The sequence below is a fragment of the Falco cherrug genome, chromosome 7 (genome assembly GCF_023634085.1).
Source record: "Falco cherrug isolate bFalChe1 chromosome 7, bFalChe1.pri, whole genome shotgun sequence".
NCBI classification, from domain to species: domain Eukaryota; kingdom Metazoa; phylum Chordata; class Aves; order Falconiformes; family Falconidae; genus Falco; species Falco cherrug.
Window position 1 is genome coordinate 9956003 of NC_073703.1, and position 27996 is coordinate 9983998.

The 27996-nt window shown below is 53.9% G+C and overlaps 1 protein-coding gene across 1 annotated transcript; it reads left to right on the forward strand.

Annotated features, from left to right (window-relative positions):
* Window positions 1-421: 421 nt before the first annotated feature.
* On the forward strand, window positions 422-27991 carry RGMA (repulsive guidance molecule BMP co-receptor a). The gene is made up of 4 exons (XM_055717150.1): window positions 422-736; window positions 7946-8061; window positions 20733-21244; window positions 23830-27991. The coding sequence occupies exons 1-4, from the start codon at window positions 723-725 to the stop codon at window positions 24529-24531; spliced, it is 1344 nt and encodes a 447-aa protein (XP_055573125.1). The 5' UTR covers window positions 422-722; the 3' UTR covers window positions 24532-27991.
* Window positions 27992-27996: the final 5 nt, after the last annotated feature.

A 27996-nucleotide genomic window follows, 5' to 3' on the forward strand; every position in this document is an offset into this window, starting at 1 on the left:
CCCAGTCCTCGCCACAATCCCCCGCCAACGCAAAGATGCTCCCGGCACCTACGCATGCCCCAGTCGCAGGACAGGGGGTGCCCCCCCCAAACCCCCCTTCCCCTCCATACCCTCCCGCTGCAGGTGGAGCCTCCGCACCCCCCCCCCGGGAGCGCTGTCCCCTGCAAGCCCCCTCCGCCTCCCCCAGCCCCGACCGCCGGCACGGGGGTGCGGGGGTGGTGGCGGAGGGTCTGCAGCGGGGGGACCCCCTCCCCCAGCCGCCCCTCCGCCCGGCCAGGGGCCGCGCCTGCCCTCCCTCCGCCGCCGCATGCTAACGACGCTGCTCGTGTGCGGAGGGCAGGAGGGAGGAGGAGGAGGGAGGGGACCTCCCTATCTGGCTCTATCTCCGCCGCCGCCGCTCACATGCTCCGGGCGGGCGATGCGGCTCCCCGCGTCCCGCTGAGCGAGGCCGCGCTGCACCGCGCCGGGGCTGCCCTGCGCCGGGCAGGGGGGGCTGCCTGCGCCGCGGCGGGCCCTTCCCCCCCGCCACCGCCGCTTCCACCCGTGGGCGGGGTCTTTTCTTTTTCCTTTTTTTCGTTTTGTACTATTTTATTTTATTTTGTTTTATTTTATCGGGGTTTATTCGGCTCGGGTTTATTTTTGTTTTATTTACCCCTCCTGGGAAAAAAAAAAAAAAAGCCGCCGCTCCCTGCACCGACCCCCGCGGCGGGCTGGAGAGGCTGATGCGGCCGCTAAGGTAAGCGGGGGCGGGGGGCTGCGCGGGGCCCCCCGGCAGCACGCTGCCCCCGGCTCCCTGCATGGCCCTTCCTCCGCGGGACCTGTTGAGGCTGTCGCTCCCGGTCCCCGGCTGCCTGCTCCCTCCCCAGCCGACAGGAACCACGATTCTTCCCGTTTTCTCTGCCCAGCTCGCTCCCTCCGTCCGGCTTGATGCTAGCCTGGCGTGCATGCGGTTATTCATTTATCCTTCCTTCTGATGGTTGCCACTAAAAATGCACCCTGCTGGGCTAAGTCAATGGAATAATTCCTTGCAGACCACTGATGAGAACCAAAAATACCCTCCCCAGGATTTTCCCCTTTCCTTTGGATAGCTCATCACGGGGCTGATCGTGATTATCGAGACCGGAGCGCTTCATTTGCGGAGACACAAAGCTTTCCCTTAACTCCCGTGGCTGCAAAGCGCTGGGGTGTTCGCAGGCTCCGAGGGAAAGAAAGAGGGGGTGACAGCTGGACAGATGTGGGACATGGGCAGGGACGGCCACATCTGTGCGCAGGGAGAGGACGGGCAGCTGGAGCGTGTCTGGCCGGGGGGAGACTTTGCTGCTGCTGAACCGAGTCCGTAAATAGCCCATAACCTCAGCCAGGAGCCGAGGCAGGGGCACAACATAGTCCTCAGCCAGGACATTCTGGAGGCACCAGCCCTAGCAGCCCCTGTTGAGGCTTGTTTCCACTCTTGGGACCTGCACGTTGCCCTTCCTAAATATTATATATATTTAAGGAAACCGGGCTGTGTTTGCAAGACAGGTGCTTTTTGTTGTGGTGGTGGTTGCAAGGCAGGAGATGAAAGTTTGGTGGTGTTTTGATGTGATTCTTGATTGCTGCCTGTTGGAGTAATTGCATCGCAATTGCTCAGAGGTAGAATCAATTTCCCCAAATTGAGATTTTAATGGGAGCTCGCAAGCTGCTGTTATGTCATGTGGTTTAAGGCGGCGTTGGATTGCATTTATTTTATAAATTGGATAGTTTTGCAGGCGGCGCAGGGATAACAGCACCACCCAGTGGGGCCGCAGCCCCGGCCCAGCCCAGCCCAAATCCAAGCCCAAACCCAGACCCAAGCCCTGCCCCAGCCCCAGTCCAGCCTAGTCCCAGCCCAATTCCAGCCTCAGTCCCGGTCCCAGCCCAGCCCGGAGCTGGGCACACCTGGGAGGACTCCTGGTGCCACCTCTGAGCTGCTCCGTCCCCCCCCCAAAAAAAAACTCCCACTTTCATTTGCCAAAACACCTATAGAGGTGCTGGATTAAGGTTGTTTAATTATTTTTTTTCCCCATAAGAAGGAATGTTCTCTTTCTCAGATATTCAGCAAAAAGTTTTAAATCGGCTGAGGACACTGTTGCTTAGGGTTCCACTACCAAGAGCGCAGGAAAGGGGTCCTGCAGTGGGCTGTATTTCTGGCCACTGCTGTCAGGAATTCACAAAAGAAGACCTGGGAAAGGCAGTTGGGTTTCACAAAGCTTTTTCCATAGGATACTTTAAACACCCCTTTGTCAAAGGGCTGAAGATGTAGATTTGCAAACACTCGATGCTATCTCCCACCTTTAAATGAGATCCAGGAGATGTCCTTAGCTGACCTGTCGGTTAGACGGGGGAGAATTAGGGAGCTATGTTTGCACTTTCTCAAGATACCAGTAGCTTTTAAAAGCAGCAGAGAAAAGCTGTCCCATTACATGGAGTGTTTTCTGTCTCTGCTGATAAAACACCCAGTTCTCTGCAATTCTTCCGTGCTGCTTATTTTTTGGCAGTTCAGATTTATCCATCTTTTCTGCTGAGCTGACTTTTGGCCATTTGAACTTGCTCTTGGGAACCTCCCAGCCCACCTTCTTCTTTTATTATTTTTTTTTTTTAGAGGGGAGCCCAGATGTGAAGAAGTTACACTAAAGAGATAGTGCTTTATATTTACCCCAAAGATGAGACTGGGCCAGGAAGACCAGCTCCCTGCAGGGAAGTAAATATACAAATGGTGAATTCCAGCCAGCCCTCCAAACACTGCCGAACAAGGGATGGTTACATCCTCCCCTGTGTAGGAGTCAGGCCTCACCCCACAGGGCTTTGCAAGCAAGGGAGAGACACGAATGAATGCCACCAGTCAAAAAAAAAAAAAAAAAAAAAAAAAAAAAAAGGTTGATGGGATGAACTCTCTTTGCCTGAAAATATCCCTGCTTGTTTCACTTTCTGTCATGGGTGAAACTGGAAGCTTTCCACCAGTCCATCTTCCCTTCCCCTTGTCCAGCCTGCCTGGCTGTGAGCATTTAGGGGTGATTTTTATGGCTGTGAGCTTGGAACAGGCATTTTGAAGGGGGCGCGCACAGCAGGGTTACCCACAGCGACTTCAGTTGGGGCTGCTGTTAATCAGTTAATCTGAGGATGCAAAGGTGCAGGTCAACAAAATATTCCCACTATTTTATTTATTGGAGTTATAAAATTTTATTTTATTCCACCTTCAACCCACTGGCCTTTTTTTACACAGCCAGATTGGTGAATCTAGTGCTCACAGGGGCAGCTGCGGGGAGGTGGATTAGCTTAAACCAGCAAACTCTTCTCTGCACTTCGCTGCACAGGAGTGTGTTGGCCTTCAAAGCCCAGCTCCATGCCATCACCTCCGCCTGCCCCATCCAGTTACTGCAAAAGTTCAGCGTGGGGCACTAATGAAACCTTGGGGGGACACTTTCCCTGTCAGCTGCCCTACCAGGAATTGTACTGCAAGGCAAAAGGTTTGTAGGGAAGGGGGTTTAGACGCATCTTCAGCAGCTTCAAGGCGTACAGCTCAGGGAGAGCGTCTGCTGGTGCTGTCAGCCAGGGAAACTGTAAAATGATGATAAAAAACCCTGTATGATGAGTAAAAGGAAGGTCTTTAAAATGAACTGCAGCGTTTCCCAGTATTGCAAACATCAGAGCTGTGGCTGTTACTTTAGAAAGATGAAGAGGGGTTTTTTTGTTTGTTTTTCTTGCTCAGAGATCTTTTTCTTTAGTAAGGGAACTTTTCAGAGCACAGGTGTTTGGGTTTACTTCCACGAACATTTCGGGATCAGTTGTCAAACCTCCCTAGACAACAGTTTGGGGATTTCCACTCCAAACTTCCTTTCTTCCTCCTTTAGGGAGCAATTTGCATTTTGCCGCTCACCCCAAACACGTATCATTGCACCACATTTCAGGATTAGCTTCCTGCGCAGGTGACCGTGCCTTACCCCAGCCCAGCCATGAGCAGAGCCCGTTGAAAGCCTTGTCCTGAGGCAGAGCAGGCAAAGGCACGTGCTGAAGCTGTGTGGAGATAGTTGTGTGAAGAGTGGCCACGCAGAAAGTTCATGGGAGAGTCAGGAGCAGACCAGGAGCCCTGACATCCATTTCTCTAACTACTAGTTACAGTCCTCAGAAATACCCATGTTTACTATTTTAGCCATATAATTACAGGTAGTGAATAATTCCATTAGGAAGGCTGTAAGGGGAGGTATCATCTGTAAACCTTAGGGTTCAAATTAGACATGTTCATTCAGCCCTGTTGAAGCCCACGGCCATACACGGTGTGATGCAGGGCAGAGAAAAGTTCAGACGAGTGATTCCAGCTGTGTTTCCCCTGGGAACTGGGAATCTTTCTGCTCATCCTGCAAATACCTCCGAGAATGCTATCAGCTCTTCACCCCTCCATAACACCACCAAACACGAGAATCAACGCGCAGCTGACCACGGAGGTGCCTTTGCTCCCGGAGCTGAGCCGCTGCTCAGCGTAACTCCGGTGTGCCTCAGAGGTGTTTGCATTTTAGCGGTGGGCGGTTTCCCACATACTGCTTGCAAAGAGCATCAGGCTCGGCACTGCCCAAATGGGGAGCCCCAGCCAGGCTCTGAGAAGGAAAGAAGCTGGGGAAAATGCAGTCGCTCCATGTTTCCAAGCCTAGATATCCCTGTTAAGCAAGGCAGGGATCTGAATTTCCCATAGACAGCGATTTCAGTAGGTGATTTAAAGTCCAGGTCTTTGATTCAGCTAATCAGAAAGGTAAAGGTAATTTGAAAAACGTAGGAGGGGGAGCAGGATTTCAGAAACACACCTTATTTGGGGCCTTTTCCTGCTCTGCAGTTACAGTTTGGACACATCTGTTGTTTTCTCCAGCGAAATCCACTGCTTTGATCGGTGCCAAAAACAGCAATCCCATTTGCAATGCATGATGCAACTGAGCAAAATCAAGGAGAAATTTTTACAAACTGGCGCCAGGGGCATTGGACCGTTGCTTTATGGCAGTGCAGTTTTCCCTTCACCAAAGGCAGAAGATCCAACAAGGGTCTTATTTTAAAAATAATGCTTCAAACTGGATTCCAGTCTATCATTGCAATGTGTTAGCTTGCCACAAAACGGCAATACCGAAGTGGCACTTTAGGTCAAACAATAAAACCAGCCTCCCAGCAGCTATTTGGCAGCTGGCTTTTAGAAGTTCGTAATTCAGATGTTTTTTTGAGTTAAAAATAAATAGATCATGCTATATGTTATCAGCTGGGATAACAGCAGAAGTGATGTTTTTCAGATTGAAATAAAAGCAAAAGTTGCATTGCAAGAGGATGGGGTGAGAGCAAGAGGAAGGGATTTGGGGTCTGAAATCCCATCTCCTGGATCTTTTCCCCCTGCCTGGGCTCTCCCCAGCTCATGGACCTTCTCCCTCCTCCCACCAGGCCCGTTCCAGCTTTCCCAGGCCTTTTCTGGCTCCAGCTCCCTACACATCCCATCAGCAGGCATTTTTTCTTGGGCGATAGCAGCAGCTGGCAGGGTTTGGACATGCTTGCCCCTGTTTGATATCCCCCACAACGAGGTGCTTCGAATAGGCATTCCTCCCATGCTGCCTTTGCTACGGGTCTGGATCTGGCCTGCCAGCTTTCATCTTCTGCCCAGCACAGTCTGGCACTGTCTGGCAGTTCTTCTGCACACAGAGCTCCCTCTGACTTTAGTGGACATCATCTGAGCGCAGCTGTAGGAGGATCAGGACCAAAACACATCTCCAAGTCAAGCAGGCAAGGCCCCAGGATTTTTGGATCCCATCTGGGTCCCCAGGTGGAAAAGCTTCAGCATTGTAATTCCTGTTGCAGCCTAGATAAAGCCCCAGTGATGTTCCTCCTTCGTTTGGAGGCTAAAGGGCTCAAACCCCACAAGGAGAACTAGATAGGTATTAATAGTTATCGTTCCTTCTTGGATATTTGCTCCCATTTCCTCTTCCTCGCCTCACCCTCCATGGGATACCTGTTATAGCTAAATCAAGATCCAATCTGCGACAGGGAGATCACAAGCTGTCACTGGAGACTTTAAGCTACCATCACTCCAAAAAGCATCCTTAAGGGTATTTGTGAGGCAGAAGAGAAGGGGATTTCCCAGGACAGCTAGATGTAAAGTCAAAGAGCATCCCAGGCCTATACCAAGCTGCAGGAGGAAAAACACGTTGTTAAAGGGCATTTACAGAGTTGGGAGGATTGGGTAAAAATAACAGCATCCTTTTCTTTGCATAAGGTCCCCAAGAAAAAGGAGATGAAACATTAGGATGGCAAGGGGGGACTTAATCAAAGGAGAGCTAATGATCTAAAGCAGGGAAGTTAAAGCGTATTAATTAAAGCGTATTACACCCGTAGGCAATCTCATTCAGAAGTGAAGGTGTCTTAATTCACTGTGGCTAAAACATCCTTCAAGGGAAATTTTAAAGAGATCCAAGTGGGCTGTTAAGGTGATGCCTCCCTCCTGGCCTCCTGGGTGGAGCAGCCCCACTGCATGGTGGAGCTTCGGATCCAATCTGCTCACCGCTCCTGTGGCATCGCAGGAGGTGGACAAGAGCAGGATTTTTAAGCCCAGCAGCCCAACGCCTGTGTGCTTTGAGCTGCTGCTCCACCTGCTTGGTCTGTGAGCAGGGAGGGTGCTCCCAGGGCTGCCATCTGCCCGGGGGCTGCTCAGAGGGTCTCTAAGGGGTGCTTATGAAGTGAGAGCCCCAGAACAACGGTACCAACACAACTGCTGAGACTTTCTCCCAGCGAAAGCGGAACATCCAGGCCTATACGCAGGCTGCAGACCAGGCTGAGGTCCTGAGAGAGTGTAGGTACATGTTAGTCCTCTCCATCAGTCCTCAGCAGGCTGGCAGCTGGATTTGGGGACTCCGAACCCTTGTCCCCCTTTCTGAGGACTATTGGTCTAATGATAAGGATCTATAAGACTTGCCGTTCCTTAGTCATCGGGGATTACCTCACTGCTGCCAGTGCCACTGCCAGTGCCCGTGTGGGTGAATGACCTGGAAAGGTTGTGAAATGCTCACACTTACGGCGCAGCTGGGGCTGGGACAGCATGGAGGAGCTCCCTGTGCCGGGGGGGCTGGCCGTGCCCCAGCAGGCGGGGGTCACAGCATGGCTCTCGCATCCCTGCCCTGCACGAGCTGCCCAGCATCTCCTTGCCTCAGTTTCCCCCCTTTGCTCTACGGTGGCCTCTTTGCTCCAAACGGCTTAATCTGGAAGAAACCCAAAGCGAAGTGCTCTTGTTAGGCCCAGGGGAGAGAGCCAGGGAGGGCGCGCTGGCTGCTGCGACCTCGATGGGGCGGGAGGAAGCCCCCCCCCCCCAAACAGCAACAGCACTGCGGCGCACGGCGGCGGGCAGACAGGGCAAAATCGCCAAAGCCCTTCCCGCTGCCCACCCCCGCGGCGTGGGACCCCCCGCCACCCCCCACCCCGACCCCCATCCCTGTGGGGCTGCAGGCACGGCCGTACCCCCCCGTGCGGGTGTCCCAGCGCCCCCTCCCCGCCGCCCCCGGTGCGCAGCGCGGCGCCGGCTCCCCCGCCCCGCCCGCCCGCCGCAGGAGCATGGCCGGGGAGGCGGGCGGCCGCGCTCCGGAGGGGAGGAGGCGCACGGAGAGGATGCAGACATTGGAAGGCAGCCGGGATGATTGATGGTTTGAGCTGTTTTGTAATGGGAGGGGAAGGAGAGGAGGAGGAGAAGGAGAAAAAGTCCGTGTAATCTTTCAGTGCGGAGGCCACCGGAGCCCGGAGCTGGGGCCGCCCGTCCCTGCATCGCTCCTCGGAGCCATGTGGGGCTTTTGATTTCCCCCTCCCCAATTCTTTTCTTTCGATTGATTTATTTTTCCCTTTTGTTTTTTATTCCCCCTCTCCCTTCTCTTTTTTTTTTTCTTTTTTTTTTTTCTTTCTTTTTAAACTCTTCTTCCAGGGAGAGGATAGTGGTTAAAGCTCGAGCTGGATGGATGGGTATGGGGAGAGGGGCAGGATCCACAGCCCTGGGACTTTTCCAAATCCTCCCTGTCTTTCTCTGCATCTTCCCTTCAGGTAAGGAACAGCCTCTTTATTTTGAAGAATTTTTTCCTGTATTTCTCGCAGCCTTTGGACAGCCGCCTCCATTCCCCGTCTCTGGGCCTCTTTCTCCCCCTCTCTGCAGCAGTTTGCCACATGTTTAAAATAAGCAAGTGGGGCTCAGTTTTGGTGGTGCCCCCCCCCCCCCCCCCCAATCCCTTTTCCCAAAGCATTTGCGCTGGGTGTTTTTCCTTGACCTCATCTTCTTTGTCTCCCCGCTGCCTCATCCCACAAGGAAGGAGATGGTGGAAAGCAAAGCGATCCCGGGCGGAGGCAGCCGGGGGTTGTTGCTGACAGCGGCAGGCAGGTTACGTTGTTCTCCCGTTCCCGGGTGTGCTCTGTGCCTGGCGGGGGGGGGCGGGGGGAGCACAGGACGCGGGACCCCCACGTGAACGCCCCAGATGCCAAATTCCTGCCCGTGAGTGCGGTGGGGGGTCCCCGCTCCGAGCCCGCCTGGAAGGGAAGAGCCAGAAAGCTGTTGCGGAGGGGGTAAGGGGGGGTCGTTGCTTTGTGATTGCGGGAAGGTGGGGGGTCCGGGGGGGTCGCAGGGCCCCGCGGAGGAGGGAGCACGGCCCGGGGCTCACCTGGGCCAGGCAGCGCGGCGGGCGGCGGAGGATGCGCGGGCGGCATGGAGCGCCCCCCGCGCCGCGCTGCCCCCCTTCCCGGCCTCGGGCCGGGCGTTTCGGGGGGCTTAGCACCATTATTTCGTTGGAAAACACCCTCTCGGGCCAGAGCACCGGAGCCGTTGTGCTGTCCGGGGGTGGGATGGCAACCAAATGGTCCCGCAAGCATCGGCTGCCCGGCCGAGCCCTCCCCGCGCACCCCCGGCCGCTCGCACCTACTGCGGGTCCCCGCGCCCCCCTCCCCACCCCCGGTTTGTTTGTATTGTGTCAGAAAAGGAGAGAATTTCAGAATTACAGCTGAAAACGCCATCTGTTTCCAATGAATCCCCCATAGTTTTTCACAATGTTTTTGGCAGATCTCTGCCTGCAAATTCCTTCAAGCCCTGAGTGCTTGTTTTTGTTGGGGGAGGGGAAACCCAGTCCACAGAGGCGGATTTGTTCCTTCCAAAACTCTCCAGTTTCTTTACCTCCTTTTTTTTTTTTTTTTTTTTTTCATTTGCAAGGGGTGGGGGGGGAAAGGGGAGAAAGCAGGAGTGAGAAAGAAAAGCTTTAACGCTTAAATCTCCCCGTTTATCTTGCTAGTTTAGTAAACCTTTCCCTGTCTTTTTTTTTTTTTCATTTATTAATTTTTAAATCGCCTCTGCCTTTCTTTTGCATAACCGTAGGTGAAGCCGTCTTGCAGACACATGTAGTAAATAAATAAATAACTGCTTTACGCCCTTCCTTCCCCCCCCCCCCCCCTTTGCCCTCTTAGCCTTACAGCAGGAGAGCGAGCCTTTTCAGCTCTGCCCTTAAGACTGAGGTGTCCCTGCGGACCCCACTTCTCCCGAGGGACTTCCCAGCAGGCTGGAAGCTGAACCCCTTGGTTTTTTTTCTTTTTTTTTTCTGGAAACTCTGGAACTGCTCCCATATGTGTTGCTTAACGCCCTTTTCGGAGCAGTTGAGTTGCAAAGCGTTGAGGCTGTGAGATTTACGGTGCAAGAAAGAACTTGATAGGAGATCTGGCTGGCTGCTTTGTTTGATTCTCCCTTCAGCAGTCAAATAAGGTGCAAAGAACTGGCAGAACGAGGCGATCCGGAGCCCGCGGGAGCGGGGTGCAGGCGGAGACGGTGCTCCCCATGCGCAGGGCTGGGAGCATGCCGGGGGCTTTCGTTGAAAGCTTTTTGGGGTGGGAAGATAGGAAAAGGAGGGGATTTATTCCATGGCATATCCTTTGCCCCTTTTTGCCTGTGCTTCCTGGGAATTTGTGGGTTCCCAGCAGGTTCCCAGCCCTGAGGAAGCTTCGCGCTCCTCCTGAGAGCCCTGGGTGAGCGGGACTGCTGGAGGCTGCCCAAGCGGGCGCTTGGCATGTCAGATCAGTGTCTCGCTGAGTCCTGCCCTATTTATTTATTTGCTTAACCCTCCCACATACACCCCCCAGGCTGGATTCCCGCTTGTGCTGCTCTCACACCAGTGGCTTCACCCTGCTGCCTCCTGGGCAGCCCCCACCTTCGAGCACCCTTGGGCTGGGGTCACCAGCGTGGGTCATCTCTGCGTGGGTCAGGGTGGCCGCTGAGCGTGGGGCAGCTGGAGAAGGAGGTTTGGGCGGAGCAGGCCACTGCGGACAGTTTCCCTGACAGAAGTCCTGCTCAGTGCCCAGTCCCAGCATCGGGTGCTCATGGGTGCTCTCCCCTCCCAGCTGAGACCCTGCTTTCCCCGGGGGGGGTTGGCAGACCCCAGCCCCTGCCTCCCATTAAGGGCTGGGCTGAGTTTTCTTGCAAATCCTTTTGTACCCTTTGTGCTTTCAAAATCTGGCCCTGCGTGTCTTGCCGCAGATGTCAGCCTTTGCTCTCCCCCTCGTACTCTGGTTTGCTTTGGCTTTCCCCATTTGTCTTTAGTTTTGCTGTTCTGGCTGTAATACACTCCGGCCTCCAAAAAAAAATTTGGGATTTTCTGCCCTTGGTCTATCCAGGCAATGTGGTTGATTCCAGATAAGGATCCCTCCCTACTGGAGGTGTATTGGATCGGTTGATAAATGGCTTTTGTCTCGGTGGCAGGGAGGGAAGTGATCACAGCATTAAGCCGAAATTGAGCAGGGGGGCTTAGAAGCTGTTAAAACAACACACCCCCCCCCCCAATGCTGCAAATGGGGAGTCGGGCTGGGGGCCGGGGAAGGTGGTGGCAGAGGAGGAGCGCGCCTCTGCGGGTTGTTGTCAGGGCAGAGAAGAAGGGAGGATTTCAAACGTAAACCTGGAAATATTTTGGCTTCCCTCTTTTGTTGCTTACTCGGAGCTGGTCTCGTACTTGGAACAGGGAGTTCTCTGCAATTGCCAGCAAGGCTCGTTGTGGGGCTGGAAGGAGTCGCCTTACGTTTAATGCAGATGGGGTGGATATGTTGCTTTTTTCCACAGAAAATCCTGAAATTCCCAGCCCTTGGTTACTGAGAACAGGGGGAATGTTAAGAATGACTTTGGATTTATCATGGCAGCAGCTGAGGTTTCCTTCTTTGTGGCCTGAACAGCTGTGTTGAGTTGGATGTGCACATGAAAGCACTCACAGGGCTGGGCAGCCATAAAAACTTACTAACCTGGGGGCTCTGATCTCCCTGCACCAACCTGCTGTCCCCAGAGAGCCAGGCTGCAGCGCTGGATCTGGCCCCAGTGACAACAAGTTTTGCTGGCTCTCTTCTGGCTTCCTGATGGGCACATCCCATAAAATAACCGTAGGCTCTGGCAGGGTGGTGTATGGCCCAAGCGAGCCCCTCCTCAGCCCATCAGTCCCTCTGGGGACCCCACAGCTGAGCCCTACAGCTACCAAAGGATAAGTGCTAGTGGGACAGCAAAGAAGGTCAAAGACAAGCGGGGTTGGTCCATCTGGTTGGGTTTGATTTGCTTTTCCCATTGGAGCAGACTCTGAAGCAGGAATAAGGGGGAGTGTGGGAACCCACGAGCAAAAGAGCATTGGGGTCCCAGGTGGTGTGGAGGGGGCTGGGGTGAACTAAGGCTGCTGCAAGCCAGGAGTGATGCATGCTGAGGCGATGGGGGAGGGGTTTGGGGGAGGATGAGGGATGCTTGGAGATGCGGCTGTGGTGGGGCAGGTGAGGGGATGCCCTGGCCTTTTTCTGGCTGTCCTAGCAAATGCTGTCCTGATGCTGCAGATCAGAAGTGAGCTGTGCAGGCAGAGCCCTGCCTGGCTGTGCAGAGCACCCGGAGCGCTCTTGTAAGAGGAGAGCCCCTAAATGCCTTTAAAAAGCTTTGTACCCTGCACTTGGCAACTACTGGGATGAAAAGAAGAAGATATTTATTCCCTTGTCCCTGGGCTCTCAAAATAACAGGGCGTTCGATTGTAGCCTCAAGATTGCTTTGCACTCAAGTGCAGTCCGGCTGAGTAAATCACTGCTTCACCAGCTGAAATTCCTGCAGCAAGGGGGAGAATTGAATTATGGCCAACTGCAAAACCAGATGCCATCCCCTTGATGAAGTCATCGGGCTCTTACTGCAGAGAACAAGCTGGCTCCTACACACACGCAGCCCTCGTAGGCGCAGACTGAGCCGCTCTGTCTAACAGCTCAGCCGTGGTGTGCGGGGCAGCTGGAGGCTGGCACTTCTGCCGATGCGAGAACAGTAAGTCCTTCAGGGTGGAGCACCAGAAGGGTGTCGAGTCCCGCTTTCCACTGCATGAGCATCCAAGGCAGTCTGGCCATTTAATTCCCAGCAAGCAGAGCTGTCCCTGCATGTGCGTGGTTTTTATGGGTCAGGCAGAGAGCAAGCTTCACTTGAGCCCAAAGTATTTTCTCCTCCCTCGGTTTCCTCTCCTTCCTGGACAGCTGTTGACTTTGGTCCCCAAAGCCCTAGTAATGATCTATGGCATTTTGGTTTTCAGACAAGCTACCTTTTTTTCTCGCTGTGTGACACGCTCCAGCCGGCCCTCTCTGAGATGACAGGGACATGTGGCAGGGCATATTAGGGACAGATCTTGGCTCTGGGCTTTGCCGGCCCACAGCGATGTGAGAGCATCACTGTGCTGGGGATGGGAAGGTGGGGAGCAGCGGGACTGGAGGGGTGGGCTCCAGTTAGAAAGTTACTTTTTCTCTTAAAACGAAAACCTGAGCCCAGGAGGGCCAGCAATCGGATGCATTTGAAAATAAATAAACCTCTGAAGGTCTGTGGCTGTGAAGGAGGAACAGATATTGTGGCTTCCGTGGGGCATGAGTGATGGTGAGTGAGTCTGGTGCCAGGTGGAGCTAGCCTACAAGAGGGGATCCACTAGATCCCCTGTGTGCCTGGGTGCAGCTCCAGCATCAGTCAGGTGCCCACTTGGGTTTTCAGTGGGCTCATGGGGCTGCTGCTTGCCAGCCGGGCAGCTGCCACCCCACGCCCTGTGCGCAAACCAACGCCTCCGATTGAGATGCCGCAATTTTTTGGCAGGCATTTAATTGTATAAATTTGCCTCATCCAGATTTATGTGCTCCGGGCTTCTCTCCATCTACTTGTTTCGTGTCTCATTTACCTCTCCGTTTGAAGGGTTGAAATTTCACAAGAACACGGTGGGGATGATTATTCCTAGAGGGAATCCACACCTGTGAGCAGAAAGCGTTTCCTTGCCAGCCCTGCCGCGGCCCGGGCGAGGGGGAGGAGGGTGAGGGACCCACTGCCACACCTGGGGGGCCCTGGGGCGCTGGTGGGTGGCAGCCGTGCCTTCAAAGGCACCCTGGGAAAACAGCTTAGGCGTGGGGAGAGTGATGTCTGCTGCAAACCCAAAGTACTCGGCGATGGGGGTGGCTGGCAGAGGTGGCCTTGCCTGGGTACCACTGCTTCAGAGAGATGGGGACATGGGTGGTGTTGGCTGGGGGAGGGAGCGGTGGGTAATGCTTCATGCACAGGAAGAGAGCGAATCCACCTCTCTTCCCAGTGGGCTCATCTTGGGTGAAACCCTTCACGTCCTCAACATCCTCATCTGTAAAATGGACCACTCCCCTCAAGGAGATTTGCCGGCTCTTGAGGACTGTTGGTGAAAGCAGCTAGGCCCTCCCCAGCCGGGAAAGTCAGGTGTGCAGCTCCAGCACCGCTTCCCAGCCCACAGCACGCCATGGTGGGCAGCCAGCTTCCTTAGCACCCTTCTGCAGATGGAGAATCAGAGATTGCTTCCCTCTCTCCTTGTCCTCCATCCGCCAGCTTGTGGTGGAGCAAAACCTGCATCCTCTGAACCATCCTTCCTCTGAGCAGGTGAAAGCTCAACAGTTGCGGCAAAGGCAGCGCTGAAGCCTGAATCCCAGGATGAAGTTTTACGAGCAAAGTCTGTGTGTGACTGTGGCTGCTCCGGCTGTGAAGGCTGGTTCCTCCTTTCAGCCCATCACGCCTCCTGAACTTCCCAAGGGTTGCTGGTAATTCTCAGAGCAGCATCGCCAGCCACTCGTGGCCTCAGCTGCAAGCTCCATGATTGATGCCCTCTCCAATGGTGTCTGCTCCCCCTTCTCCCTGCGTGGGGATGTGGAGAGAGCCTGAAGGAGCAGGGAGGGGGGCTGGGAGAGATGCATTCGCCCCCGCTGAGCATGCCGGGTCAGTGGTAAGCTGACTCTGAGTCAAAAGAGCTGACTAAGTGACAGGAACAATCAAGGGCTCCTTCGGCAGCATCCAACGGTTTGTGCCGTAGCTGGCGAAGACACTGACTCTGCTTTTTTCCTGCCTGTGCTTGCCCCGTGTCTCCGCACGCCTGGAGAGGAGAGATGGGGGCCGTGAACCCGGCACTGAGGACAAAAGGGAGTTGGCCGCGGCAGGTCCTGCAGATGCTTTAGTGACTGACACAGGCTGAAACGGGAAAACTCCTTCTGTGTCCCTCTTTTGACTTAAAAGGATCTGGAGAGAGCCTTTCCCCAGCAAGACAAGGACCGGGTTAGGAGATGCTGCGTGGCTGGAGCTGTGGTGGCAGGGACATCCCGAGTCACGCTGTCAGTGCGTCCTTTGCCTGGATTTAACGCATCGGCTGCTGTTGCCGGTGGAAGAGAGCCCAAACCCCCGCGGGGAAGGTGGCCCCTCCGAGCCACCCTCCCCACACACGCCCTTGCAAAATATGAGCTCCAGCTCTTTAAGAGTCAGGTTTATTTTTCTCCTTCAGTTCCCTCCTCCGGGTCCTCCCCCCACTTCAGTGCAACTGAAACCTGATCTAATCCCTTTGCACATGGGTAATTTATTGGTCTATTGGGCTTTTCTTGATGGCAAATTGCATTGTCTTTCTTCCTGGGTTGAGGCTTTGGAGCAGTTTGCTGCATTCCTGCAGCTCTTTTTCTCAGGGCTGATCTTTCACACCCCCTCTGAGCACAGCCAAATCAGTTTTATTGGGCCTCTTTGTTATGCAAACAAGGCAATAATAACCAGGCTATTATTCTGCAAGATTGTGCTTGATTAACAGTTCAAAGGAGGTCGCTGGAAGAGCCCCGTGCTGCCATCGCGCACAAATCCCTTCCCGCAGCTTGGGTCAGGTGGCCCTTGGGTCCCCCTGGCCCCGCGGTGCCCGGGGGGGCTGCGGGAGAGCTGCCCCTGCCCATGGCACCCCATCCATCAGGGCTGCGGACCGCTCCGATGGGCTTCTTGCTCTCCCTGGTGTGATAAGGCGCCGGCTGATGCGTGTCGTAGAACCATAGAATAGTCTGGGTTGGAAGGGACCTCTAAAGGCCATCTAGTCCACCTCCCCGCAGTGAGCAGGGGCGTCTCCAGCAAGAGCAGGTTGCTCAAAGTCCAACCTGACCTTGAATGTTTACAGGGATGGGGCATCTACCACCTCTCTGGGCAACCTGTTCCAGTGCCTCACCACCCTCATTGTAAAAAATTTATTCTTTATATCTAGTCTCAACGGGCATCAAGATGGCTGGCACATGAGGTGGCTTGTGTAGACTTCCCTGCTAGGACAGGGACAGTGCGAGGGGCTGGACGCAAAGGGCTGATGTTTTCCATCCCCTTTGGTTTTGTTTTGGACTTCTGAAGCCTTGCTGGAAGGGATCGCATCAGCCAGGCTTTTGAGGAGCAATGTGATTTTTTTTTTTTTTTTTTTAACTCTTTGGGGGTCATCTTGGTGTTGGTGGTGACTGCTGTCTGCCCAGGAGTTGAGCAGCCCACACCTTGAATCTGGTAGATGTTGCAGGTATTTAGCACCTCCAAGAATTGCGCCTTTCCTATTGAGGTGTCAGCATAAATATGTTTATTTAGATTACTTAAATAAATATGTGTTCAGGAGCCTAAGTCTAGGTGCTCAGATCTGAGGCCAAAGGCAATTACATTTTACTGTGTTCTCAAAAAAAGCCTTTTACTGCATGTGTGAGGCTTGCACATCTACACTTCAATCTATGTATTTGGAAAGACGCGGGATGATGTATTTGCATCACATGTGGGTGATGAAATACTTTCCAGCCCGTTAGTAACCAAGAGGATATTAAACAACATCTCTTAGCAGTGAGCACTTTAAAATTAACAGGTCTGGTTAACATACACCCAAGAGTCTTAAAAGAATTGGCTTTTGATTACTGAAATTAATTTCCAGTAATTCTCTTTGCTACAGAAATTACAGGAGAACAGATGAATTGTTGATTTTGTACTGGTTTTCTGAAAGAGCGTGATTTGGGTAGAAGAAATCCAGGTAACCTGATACCAGCTGAAGGGAAAAGAGGGGGGCACTGATAATTAAAAGGCTGTTAAGGTTAGATGTGTGCATATAATATGTTTGAACACTTAATTTTAACAGCATGTAATATCATGTACCAACGACAAGGGCAGAGCAGTGGGGCTGGGGTCGCATGATACCCCAGGCTCCTGAGCATGCGTTTGGTGGGCCATGGGATGCTTGCTGGATGGAGGACTGGTGCTTTGCAAACCGGGTGCTCTGGAAAAGGTCTTGGCCAAGCAGCACATCTTGGTGCCTGCTGCGGTGCAGTGGCCCGGCGAAAGGGGTGACCTTGGGAGAGCAGTGAGCGTGTGTCCAGCATCGGTGTCGCCTGGCGGGGTGGTAGGTTTTGCAGGAAACAAGCCTGCTGGAGGGAGGTCTGATGGTAGAGCTGGGCAAACACCTTCCAGTGAGAACTTAAAAGTGCAAACCGTTTAGCTTATCTAGAAGATTGACAAGTGACTCGATTGCAACGTGTAAATATCTTTGTGGGAAACATACTGGTTACTAGCGGACCTTTTACTGCTTCGGAGAAAATCACTGGTTCTTTTTATGTCCTTACAATGAAGTCAGATAAAATCCACTTAGGACCAAGACCCGTGTTTTGTAAAGGTGATAAACTCCTGAAACAGCCTGCTGAGGAAAGGGGTGGCTTTTCAGCCCATGCAGACCACAGAAGTCCTCATGGGAGGTATACCTGAACAAACATGGGGCAGGGGGCTACGCACAGGGGGCTGTCTTAGTCCCGATGATTTAATGATTACTTCTGGCGTTAAACTTACTGAAACCATTGGTTTCAAGATACTGAAGGAAATTCTGTCCTTGGTTTAAGTGGCACCAAGGCCTTGAAAGGAGAAGGTGATAGGGAGGTTGGGAGGTGGCTGAGCTACCAGGGGTTGAAGTCACCCGTCCCTGGGATGAAGGACCCCTTTGCGATGGACAAGGGTGGTGGCATCACCCAGACCCAGGGGTGCCTCTCAGATCCCAGGAGAGCCTTGCTGGGTTCCTGCTTGAGAGGGATTTATTTCCGTGCTAAGTCATCTGTGGTTGAAAAGCAGATCCATTGTGAGTCGATGGAAAATAGATTATGCGAAATTGAATAAACATCATTTCTTGGCCTGGGTACAGATGAGCCTGCACCGCTGTGCCAAAGCTGCTGCCAGAAGGGACGAGGCAAGGCGTGCTTGTCAGGAGGGGGAGAGGGTTGTGTTTGCTCTCCTCCACAGCCTTTATCGGCCACGGTCCCTCCCCAGCAGCGGGAGGGGGTTGCCAAACTCGGTGGCCACTGGTGTGGTTGGAGAAATGTCTATGGGAAAGCCCAGGCGTGAGCAGCCCGGGAGGGCGTGCAGCCCTGCTCGCAGGCTGCCTCTGCTGCTGCGGCACCTGGCTTTGGAAATCTGGCCTTATATGGGGCCCTGAGCGAAACAGCAAAAAGGGAATGGGTGCCAAAACCGGAGCGATAACATCTTAAAGAAGAACGCTCCCCCTTCAGGCCCAGGGAGGAAGGAGATGGGCTTCCCTGCCCTCAGTTCTGTTGGATTTTTTTAAACTCGGTACCTTATAAAGTCACGCGTGACCCTGGGCAGTGTTGCAGTGGGGGATGCTCGGCATGGGGACGCGTTCAGCGCTGGGTGTTGGAGGGCTGCTCTGTCTGTAGGCTGCCACAAGCTCATGCCTGAATCTCCTGATTCAAGCGAATTAAGCATGTCCTTAAAGAACAACAGGCTATGGCTTCGTTCCTATTAAAAAAAAGTCCCCTGTATGCAGCAGCTGAAGGGCTGGAGCAGCCAGAGCGTGCAGCAGCCTGGGCTCTGCAGACGGCTGGCTGGGTGGGATGCTTTGCACGCTGCATCCTGGTGCCTGAGCGAGCTGTCAGGTGAAGTGGGGGGTGTGGGTCCTGCACGGCCAGGGACATGTCTTCCAGCTCCTCCTGGGGCTATGCTGGCAAGTCTGACTGCAGTGACAGCGTGTTCGGCCGCATGCAACCTCAAGGTATCCTCTAGCTGTACATTAGCATAACTACTAGGAAAGCAATGATTTTAATTGCCTCATGCCACAACTGTTTGGGATAACTGGCAATAGTGGGACTAGTCACGCTCCTGCACGCTTTTTTGACTCCTGCCTTCCACTGGGAGGGTCCTGGGGCATCTGCAAAGCTACGCTCACAGTATCTCATCACAGGGAGTGAGATGCATTTTCCTTATTTTCCGCCCTGATAAACCCACACCCACACCACGAGCATCTTGCCCTGAGACGCCCCTGCTTGCACTCCCTGTGCCAGCAAACTCGCTTGCTCCTGTCACTCTGACTGTGCTACTGTGTGCAGCTGCCAGCATTAAATACCATCCCTTACTTCTCCCTCTGGGTTTAGGCACTGTGTTAGCTGTAGCGTATTGCAACAGCCATGTTTGAATGTATAACCTTCCGAGCCAAGGTGGGCAGCACTGGGGAGCCGGGCTTTTTTGCGTGCTGGTAACAAGACATTGTTTGCATCCCATTTCTCACCTGGGAGAAGCAATAATACTCCTTTGCAACCCAGCTGGCTGTGATGGGAAGCCCGCTGATAAGCAAAATGTCTTTGGTGGAAAACCACACTCTTGGGGTAGAAAAGAAAGCGGTATGAAATAATAAATATTTCTAAATTTGAGCCATACAGTGCAGAAGGCTTAGCAGAAACATGAGCCCATGTCCCAGGTCAAAAGCCTGTGACCAAGTCACCTCTGGTCAATGACGAGTTAAAGGCTTTCCACAGAGCTTCTTGCAGGTTTAAATGAGATGCTGCCAAGACAAAACAGCTCCTGGGTTCTTGGTGCTGTTGCTAGCATCTGAGTTTATTAAACACGAGTTTTAAAACTGTGAGGAACCTGTCACCATTTCCTATTTGCGCTTGACTCTTCTTGGAAAGGGAGAGGAGACAGGCTTGTTTCTTAAAGCTGGACTGCTTAGTGTTTTATGGCCCCGGTCTCCCTTTCTGATTTTCCAGCACCAACTGTGTTTAGGTTTCCAGCACTGCGATGTTTAAAACTAAAACATACTGTTTTCCCTGAAACAATACTGGGGTTTGTAACTTTCTTTTTAAACAAATCTGAAATGGTTTTGGCACAGATGCCTTGCCAGCCTCCTTCTAAGCAAACCCCGAGACAGTAATATACGTATATGCCTGCGAGAGGCACCATGAAAGCATCTGGAAATGGTGGGGCTTTCCTTCTTTCTGCTGCCTTTTGTGCCTAAGCCCATCCTGTCTCCAAGCCCTCCGAGGGGGTCCATTAAGAGGAGATGAAGGAAAACACCGTGAATTTTAAGTGGTGTGAGCCTGGGTTGGCCCAACAAGACTCCAAATTGGCAGGGGCAGAGCGGTGTCTGTGCGGTGTGCAGCGATGCCCATGTGCTTTTCATACAGCTGCTTTCGAGGCTGCTCCAGGGAGGCCCCAGGGGGCAGAGGCTGTGGAGGGAAAAAGCAGGATTTGAATTTTCTTTGCCTTACTCCGCCTTGCCAGCAAGCACTGGGGCTCTGGCTGGGCAAAAGCCCTGCTGCCTTCGCCTTCGCCTCCGCGTGGGCAACGCAGGCGGGCACAAAGGGGAGGCGGGGGCTCAGCTGGCATCCCTGCACCCTGCCGCACCGGTTTTTCTCCTCCACCTCTTGTTCTCTCTCAGTGGGCTGTGGTGGGGAATGGGCTCCTGGGGCTGGGCAGAGGTGTGCAGCAGTCAAGAAAGAGGTTTTTTGGCTCCTGGTTCTTTCCAGGGGCACGGGGTTACTGGCAGGCGCTGCTCCCAGCGCTGCTGCAGCCATGAGGATGGTGAGGTGGCCGCTGGCTCTGCTGCAGGGGTGGTCACGTACAGATCCTGCTCTAACCTCTGCACGTTGACGTGTGGCTGGGGCACAGCGGCCGTGCTGGGGCTCAGTTTCCCCATGCCCACGAAGGAGGAAAAGGAAGGTGGACGGATTTTTGCACTGGTAGAGCTCGGTCTGGACACAGTGCACGGGAATTTGTGCAGCACAGAGCTGTGAATTTCAAACCCTAAAAAGGCATTAAAAACCCAGCTGCATCTCCCCCCGCATTAATGATGCTGTCTTATCGCTGCTAATGACTATGGCCCATTCTTCCACACCCTGGTTTTCCCCCAGGAGCATTAATCTAAAAGGGGGATGCTCTTTGCTTTCTTGGCTGAAATTGGGGCAGATCCTGTTGGTTTCTTTGGCTTTGATGCATGAGAGTTGGGTCATGTGAGAGGGTCACAACTGGCGAGCGAGGCCTTGTCACGCGGTAGAGCCAATGTCATGAGTTTGGTCTGTGGGAGGAGGACACCAACCTCTTGCCGGGGGTAGGGTTGGGTGTCCCACACGCAGGCGTGCAAGCATTGACCACCTTTGTTTTCCTCCCCCTCCCGCAGTGACTTCTCCATGCAAGATCCTCAAGTGCAACTCTGAGTTCTGGGCGGCCACATCGGGCTCCCACCACCTGGGCGCGGAGGAGGTGCCTGAATTCTGCACGGCGCTGCGCGCCTACGCGCACTGCACCCGCCGCACTGCCCGCACCTGCAGGGGTGACCTGGCCTACCACTCCGCCGTGCATGGCATAGACGATCTCATGGGGCAACACAACTGCTCCAAGGATGGCCCCACATCCCAGCCCCGCCTCCGGACGTTGCCCCCCGGGGATAGCCAGGAGCGCTCTGATAGCCCTGAAATCTGCCACTACGAGAAGAGCTTTCACAAACACTCGGCCACCCCCAACTACACCCACTGTGGGCTCTTCGGGGACCCTCACCTCAGGACTTTCACAGACACTTTCCAAACCTGCAAGGTGCAAGGGGCTTGGCCGCTCATAGACAATAACTACCTGAACGTTCAGGTCACCAACACGCCGGTGCTGCCTGGCTCCACGGCCACCGCCACCAGCAAGGTGAGCCTTGGGCATGTCCCTGTGCGCAGAGGTGGGCAAGGGCAGAGGTGCTTCTGAGCAGCCTTTCTTTCCACTGTCTCTCTCCTCTGCCATTCGCACATCTCCTTGGGGAGGGTAAGACCAGGTGGGGGCTCCTCTGAATTTGAGCATTTGGCCCTAAATAGCAGACACCCATCCTTCCTTTGTCCCCACCTTCACGTAAATGGCCTGTGGTTTCTCCCGGAGCACATCCAGCCCCATCACGGTTAGCAGGCTGAGATGCTGCAGCTCAGAGGGCCATCACGGCCAGAGCAAGGGATTGCAAATTAAAGGGATCCACCTGGGCGACTACCAGGTGGTTGTGAACAGCCAGACCAGGAATGATGGTGGCATCTTTTGGAGGACACCCAAGGTCCAAGCAAACCCAGGACTGCCCTCCAGGGAGTTTCCAGATTGCAGGAAAAACCCTGGAGAGAGCTGAGCTCCTCACGCTGTGTTCCCCTCTGCCCAGGCTCGTTATTGTCTCTGTGGTTTGCAGCCCAGTCGAGGCTTTTTGTGGGGCACAGTCTGTTCTGGATGTGCTTTGACAGCCTGAAATAAACATCCTGAAGGTACAAGGCAAACACTGAGAAAACCCAAGTGAAAATATGCTGCTGTGAAAATGTGCAGGACTTGTGTGGCACGGCCTCAGCTTCAGGAGGAACCTGGAGCTGATGAACTATTAGTGTTGCTCCATGGTGCACAAGCTCTGAAGTTAACAGGCCACTTGGTATGCCAAAAAAGGGGAGGCTTAGCAGGAAGCACCCTCTTGCTTTTGGAAGTGTCCTGTCCTGCTGTGGCTGGGACTTCTGCTTCTCCCTGCATGTGGGGAGAGGAGAGAAGCAAATTTAGGGCAGGGACTGCTTCTCAGCTCTGTTTGACCTTTTTAGCTTGAACTAGAGCTGGCATTTTGGTTTTGGCCTGTCCCTAATAAACCTTAAAGATACTTAATGATGTTCGCAACTCCTTACCTACCAGAAGACATCAAAACCTGCTGAAACTTGAAAGGAAGTCTGGCTTGAGGAAACTGGTCCTTAAGGACCCCAGGGAACTGCAGCTTCTAGGCTGGATCCCAGGGTCACCATCTTAATTGAGCCTTTTCACCATTATCTGCCTCACGGGCTTGCGGTGAGGAGTTAGTCATGAGATCTGCAGCATGAGCTGTGGAAAGCGCTACTGGGTCATTGATAGAGGACCATGTGCTGCTGGAAAGGATGGGAGCCTCTCGGTCCATAGGGCTCTTTTGTGTTTTTGCACAAAACCCCATGTTCTCTGGTGTGCCCTTCTTCCGCCAGCCAGAGGCAGGGCCGGACCCAGAGGAGGTAGCAGGAGGTCCATGCAAGGGGTAGTGCAGTTGAAACCCAGCACACGGTGGTGCCTCATGACAGGGCCGAGGAGGGGAGAGAAGGGCTGCTGCAGGGCTGGGAGCATCTGGGCACTCAGCAGAGGAGTGGGTGGGGGAGAGGGACATTGCCAGGGCTTTGGACAGCTCTGGGCTCCTCACCAGCACCACTGGGAGCAGAGGTGCTGGGAGCCACCAGCGTGCCCAGCCCAGTCCTTGGGGAGCCTGTTTTTCCCTTCACACTCAGCCTTTGGGCGTACCTGCCCTGAGGCTGCTGGAACTGTCTCTACTCCAGTCCTGCCCCACTGGCCAGGTCTCAGTCTGCCCCTCCATGGGTGCCATGTGGCAGGAGGCTCCCCCTACCACTCCTCCTTCATGGAAAGAAACACAAGATGAAGAGCAAGTCTGCAAGAAGTGAAGAGGAAGCATAGTTTGCATGGGAAGAAGAGCAAGTTGCATTTACTCTTCCTCCTTCTCATCAAGCCGTCCCACCAAAGCCGGGTCAGCAAGGGAAAAGCAAGCACTATGAGGTCCTTCCTCCTGCAAGGGATCTGTGTTTGAGCCCAGAAAAGGGTGGGGAGGCGTGGTGGGCTCAGTCTGCGCCCTTATCACCCCTAGAAGGGCCTGCCCACTTGAATATGTCGAACACCTGTGTGTCTGCATGGTTGAGATGGAGCATGACGTGTTCTGAGGTCCAGAGGAGAAGACTCTTGTTGATCTGCAAGTGAGCAGGGAAAGGAAGAGGCCCAGCCCTTGGGATGTAAATGCCATGGGAGCCACAGGAGAAGCTCCACCACCTTTGGGAGAGTCAGGGCTTGTCCCCCTCTGCCATCTGCCAGGCCCTGGAGGCAAGACAGCGCTGCATGCATGGGCATGCTGCCACAGGCCTGTGAGTAGTGATACTCCACCCAGCTCTAGCTACAAAGGAGTGTTGGGCCTCGAGATAACAGCGCAGATCATCCAGGTGGTACGTTCAGTCCAGCCTCTGGGTCTTGCCTCCATACACAGTGTCCTCATCCCTGTGCTGAAGCAGGATGGCCATGCCTGGGTGCCTGAACGTTGAGGCAACTCCTTAGGATGAAGCACTGACCTATGAGCTGAAAGCCACATGCCCAGCCAGGCTGAGCAGACAGCTCCTCCACCTCCCATGCTCCCGGTGGTGGCCATATGCTCTCAGGTGGTCATTGCTCGTGGTAACCGTGTTCCTTTCTTTCCTCCCCGACAGCTCACCATCATCTTCAAGAGCTTCCAGGAGTGTGTGGACCAGAAAGTCTACCAGGCAGAGATGGACGAGCTCCCCGCTGCCTTTGCTGATGGCTCCAAGAATGGTGGGGACAAGCACGGAGCCAACAGTCTGAAGATCACTGAGAAAGTGTCTGGCCAACACATCGAGATCCAGGCCAAGTACATTGGCACCACCATCGTGGTGAGGCAGGTGGGCCGGTACCTCACCTTTGCTGTGCGCATGCCGGAGGAGGTGGTCAATGCCGTGGAGGACCGGGACAGTCAGGGCCTCTACCTGTGCCTCCGCGGTTGTCCGCTCAACCAACAGATTGACTTCCAGACCATCCGCTCGGCTCAGACCACAGAGGGTCGTGCTCGCAGGAAGGGGCCCAGCCTGCCAGCCCCCCCTGAGGCCTTCACGTATGAAACGGCCACGGCCAAGTGCAGGGAAAAGCTGCCCGTGGAGGACCTCTACTTTCAGTCCTGCGTCTTTGACCTCCTCACCACAGGGGACGTCAACTTCATGTTGGCTGCTTACTATGCCTTTGAGGATGTGAAGATGCTTCACTCCAACAAAGACAAGCTGCACCTCTATGAAAGGACACGGGACCTCGCCCCGGGCAACACGGCTCCCTCGGGGGGACCCCCCGCCCTCTGGGTAGCACTGCTGTGTTTGAGTCAGGGTTGGTTGTACTTGTTGTAGAGGTTTGCTCCTTCACGCCACGGAGAGTGGGGAAAGGGGAGCAGGAGGAACCAGGGATGAGATGATCATGCTGGACCATGGGAGGCTGGGTATCAGGGCCACATGGGTTGTCCTCAAACCTCAGCCCCTCTCTTTGGCACCAGGTCCTCCACCTTCCCAGCTCTTGCCTGGGAGGAACATGCTGCCGATGGGACCAGTCAGGAGTTTTTGCTGAACTGTACCTTGTCTGGACCTTCCTCGCCTCCCCCTCTCCTCCTCTTCCTCTTCCTCCTCCTCCCAGTAGTGTGGGTGCTGAGGAGCCCCCAACTCCCTGTAGCGCTCTCCCACGTCCCAAAAATGCACGTGGTGACTGTGACCTTGGCGTGCATGAACATGGCTTTGTCTTCAGAGAGCAGAGCCCATGGGGAGGGCACAGAGCAGCCAGATGAGGCCAGACCTGGCCAGCACAGCAGGGTGGGCTTTCTGCTCACTGGGGCCGTGCTCCGCTTTTCAGGCATGTCCTGCTCTGCCCACAGCCCCAAGTTGCAGAAAGTGGTACAAGGGGCTGAAGAAATGATTGGGAACGGTCCCATGCTTGCCTGGCCACTGGTGCCAGTCATCTTCTGGGTGGAAGGAGGACACAGTCCTCAAGCCTCAGCTTGCATTTGCTGTGGTTCAAAGGGCATCTCCTGTTTTAGCCAGCTCATTTGGCTGATTCACTCAGTAGTTTTATTCCTGGCTCCCTTGTCTCTACCTGGACCCACTGAGGACTCTTGATGGCAACGGGAGAAACCTGGCCAGTACCCAAGTGGTTTCTGCAACTTCTGCCCAGCGTTGGATGAGTTCCTCACACCATTTGCTCTCTGGTCCCCTAAAGCTGGCAGTGGGGAGGCTGCTCAGTGGGAGACCCGATCCGCACCTCCCTCCAGCCCTGCACCCACTCGCCTGCCTGCGGCTCGGCCGGGCCCTGGGATGGAGCAGGAGTGTCGCGCTCTGTTTGTTTGCTGCTAGGTCTCTGCTCCGCTCCTCATCCTGGGGACGCAACCTGCAACCCCATTGCAGACCAGTTGCACCTTAAGCCCTTCTGGGCTTGAATCAGAAATGGGGCAATGTTAGAAATCCAGCCAGGAGATGGGAGGCAGCAGAGCACCACCCCCCCACCCCCCCCAAATGCCTCTAAATGTCTGTTCCCTGCCTTGAAACCATCAATAATCTCCTTCCCCCTCCACGTAGTGCTGCCCATCTCCTCCTGTCCATGATCCTCTGTGGTTCACCTCATCACTCGCTGAACAAACAGCAAGACCACCTTTGGTCTGCATCTTGGAGACCTCCTGATGGGTTTCCCCTCCTTTCCTCAGGGGGAAGTTCCCAGAAGCAAGCCCCAAAACGTGTTACTGTTGGGGGCACCTCCTGCTCTCAAGGGAGGTCTCTGAGCATGATGAGACAAGCTAGCACCAAAAGAGGTGGGAACAGGCTACATTTGGCAGTCTGAACTGGTGCCAAGAGGCAGCCTGGTGTAAATACTCAACGTGACTATTCATTGTGTCCTAACAGCTCTAGAGCTCCATTTGTAAAGCAGCAGAGAAATGCAAAATTGTGTCAATGGATGTAATTTATATTGTCTCTTTAATATATAGAGCCCTGGCATTGATCTCGTGTGACTGTACAGATGAAGAGATGTAATTGGTTTTTAAATGTTTAAGGAAAGAAACGAAACGAAAATATGTGTTTACTACTTTGCTCCTTGCTTTGTTTGCTGGTGCCCCAGGTATTCTGTTTAGGGGAGATTTTGAAATAAGGATATCACAGTTTGGAAGCGCTGAGGAGAGCAACCACTGGATCACGGCACAGGACAGTTTAGTTTCCCAATGCACTAACTGCTCAGCTAGGCCCATTTGGACTTTTTGTTTCCTTTGTTCAACGATGAACCAAGTTTTTGTCTTCCCTGGAAATTCAAACCACAAGTTTTAAAAGCCAAAATTTGTCACTAAGTAAGAGGAAACATTTATTTCTTGCTGTGCTACCCCATAGATAACAGCAGCTCTGCAAAGCATCCCTCTGAAAACACAGTGCTTCTTGAAAGCGGTCTTAGCTGGCCAAGCCACAGCGTGCCAACAAGTCAATGCTTCCCTTAAGACCTCCCCTTCCTATAAAGCAGTCACCCTACGGCACGATGCACTGTGGTTTAAGGGTGGTAATTTCCAGCCAAGGAGAGTCTGTTTAATTATGGTGTGGCGCAGTCCCACTGTCCAGGTGAGCACTCCAGTGGTGGCCAGCTGTTGTATGGTGGTTGGGGTATCCCTATTTTGGAAGCAAACAGTGAAGCACTTTATTTTGGTTGTGTTTGACCCAGTTCTGGTTAAAGGTGAAGTGTGGCCAAGAAAGACCCGATACTTGGAAAAAAACCCCCAAACAAACGTAGGCAAAGGCGGGGGGGGCAGTACAAGAAGGCCCCCCCACCACCTCCTCCCTGTGTTGAGACCCACGGGAGTGTCACCGTGTGTATATACTGTAAATTATTTATTGAGAGAAACGCAAGTAAAGTTTGAGGTTTTTTGACAATAAATGAGTGGGTCTCATTTTGTTCCCAGTGTGTTGGATGGTGCTGTTCACCGTGCAGGGTGTGAATGCTGCCCCATTTCTGCATTCGCTCTAAAGCAGCCGTCTTCTGCCTGTAACCCAGAGAGCCTTTGAAGAGCTCATTTCTGTCCTGAATTCTGAAGAATTTCACTCTGGCGCTCTGTCTGTAGCCAAATGAGAAAACCAAAAAAGGGGTGGGCTGAGAAAATACAAATAAACTACTGGAGCTAAGGAAAGGAGATGTGGGCGATGGAGTCCCACTGGGTACCATCGCCCTTTCCCTGCTCACCCGGCAGCAGGGACGTGCACCCCAATGATTTCCCCTCCTGATGATCTCCCCTTTCCTGGGCATCACTCTTGGCCCCAGTTGGGTCTGTTACTGCCCTCTAATGAAGAAAACCAAAACTGCAATTTAATTAGTTTTCTTCTTTTAAAAAAAGGTGAAAAACTCCTTGCCCCAGGCGCTGGGTCCGGGGAGATGCTGAGGCCGGGCCACCAGCACCAACGGAAAACATGTTATTTGGGCAAATCCATGCACAGACGCCCAGCACCAGCGGTCGGAGACCCAGCCTCCCCTCCCTCAGAGCCCTGAAGAACCGGCAGCTTTTGGGAAGAGCCAAACCCGCTCCTCCTGCCGCTGCTCGCAGTGCTGACGGAGCTTGGCTTTAGCTGAATCTGCAAAGTCACGTAAAAGCTGCCCGGGGGCCGGGGGTCCGCCTGCCCGTAGGTCACCAGTGGTCCCCCGCTCATCAGCCTCAGGCAGCAAGCGACACCTGCATCTGCTGGTGGGAGAAAGTGCCAATGGAAGGGGATGGTGACCCCCGGGTGACCACAGCGCCCCATCCTTGTGCGGCACTGAGCTTTCCCCGGGCGGGCAGTGGGGAAGGCACAGGCCGCGCAGGGACA

Excerpts from the sequence above, each read along its gene's own strand:
- RGMA (XM_055717150.1), top strand. Across the intron at positions 8,062-20,732 it reads TCTCTGCATCTTCCCTTCAG|TGACTTCTCCATGCAAGATC; the intron begins GTAAGGAACAGC and ends CCCCTCCCGCAG. Across the intron at positions 21,245-23,829 it reads CGGCCACCGCCACCAGCAAG|CTCACCATCATCTTCAAGAG; the intron begins GTGAGCCTTGGG and ends CCTCCCCGACAG.